Raw genomic sequence first — 467 nt, forward strand, 5'->3', positions numbered from 1 at the left:
GTTTGCACAGATGCATTTAATGGGTGAAAATTCATAAAAATATTTCCTGGGCTCTGTCATGTCAATGTGGTGTCCGACCACTGGTGGGGTTAGTTCCAGCATCCTGCATCCTTTCCCTGAACTCCAGCTTTGCCCGGGAGCTTCGTGCCAGCAAAGGATGTGCAGTGTGGGACGCAGCTGCACCGAGGCACAGAGGGATGCTGTCAGCACTGAAATGGGGAGGAACCACGAGAAAACCTTATTTTAAAAAAAAACAAAAAAATCAAAAACCCCCACAAACAAAAAAAACCCACCCCAACTTTCTTTTTGCAGATCGGGAGCTTGGAAAACTACTATCACTTTCACCACAGCAGGACGTTCAAGCGCTCGACGCTGAGCAGCCGGGGACCGCACAACTTCCTCCGCATGGACCCCAAGGTACGGGACCAGATAGCCCACGGTCCCCCAGCCCCCGTGGGGGCCGGGGG

General features: G+C 52.5%; 1 protein-coding gene across 1 annotated transcript in view; it reads left to right on the forward strand.

Annotated features, from left to right (window-relative positions):
• Window positions 1-312: 312 nt before the first annotated feature.
• The window catches only part of LOC104277267 (proprotein convertase subtilisin/kexin type 6-like), a gene marked incomplete at both ends in the record, with an annotated part of 9,765 nt that continues 9,610 nt past the window's right edge, over window positions 313-467 (forward strand). Inside the window, one exon of the mRNA XM_009873852.1 lies at window positions 313-422. Within this exon, the coding sequence (XP_009872154.1) occupies window positions 313-422 (110 nt within the window). The remainder of the gene's footprint in view (window positions 423-467) is intronic.

Source organism: Apaloderma vittatum, unplaced genomic scaffold (assembly GCF_000703405.1).
Source record: "Apaloderma vittatum isolate BGI_N311 unplaced genomic scaffold, ASM70340v1 scaffold12887, whole genome shotgun sequence".
NCBI classification, from domain to species: domain Eukaryota; kingdom Metazoa; phylum Chordata; class Aves; order Trogoniformes; family Trogonidae; genus Apaloderma; species Apaloderma vittatum.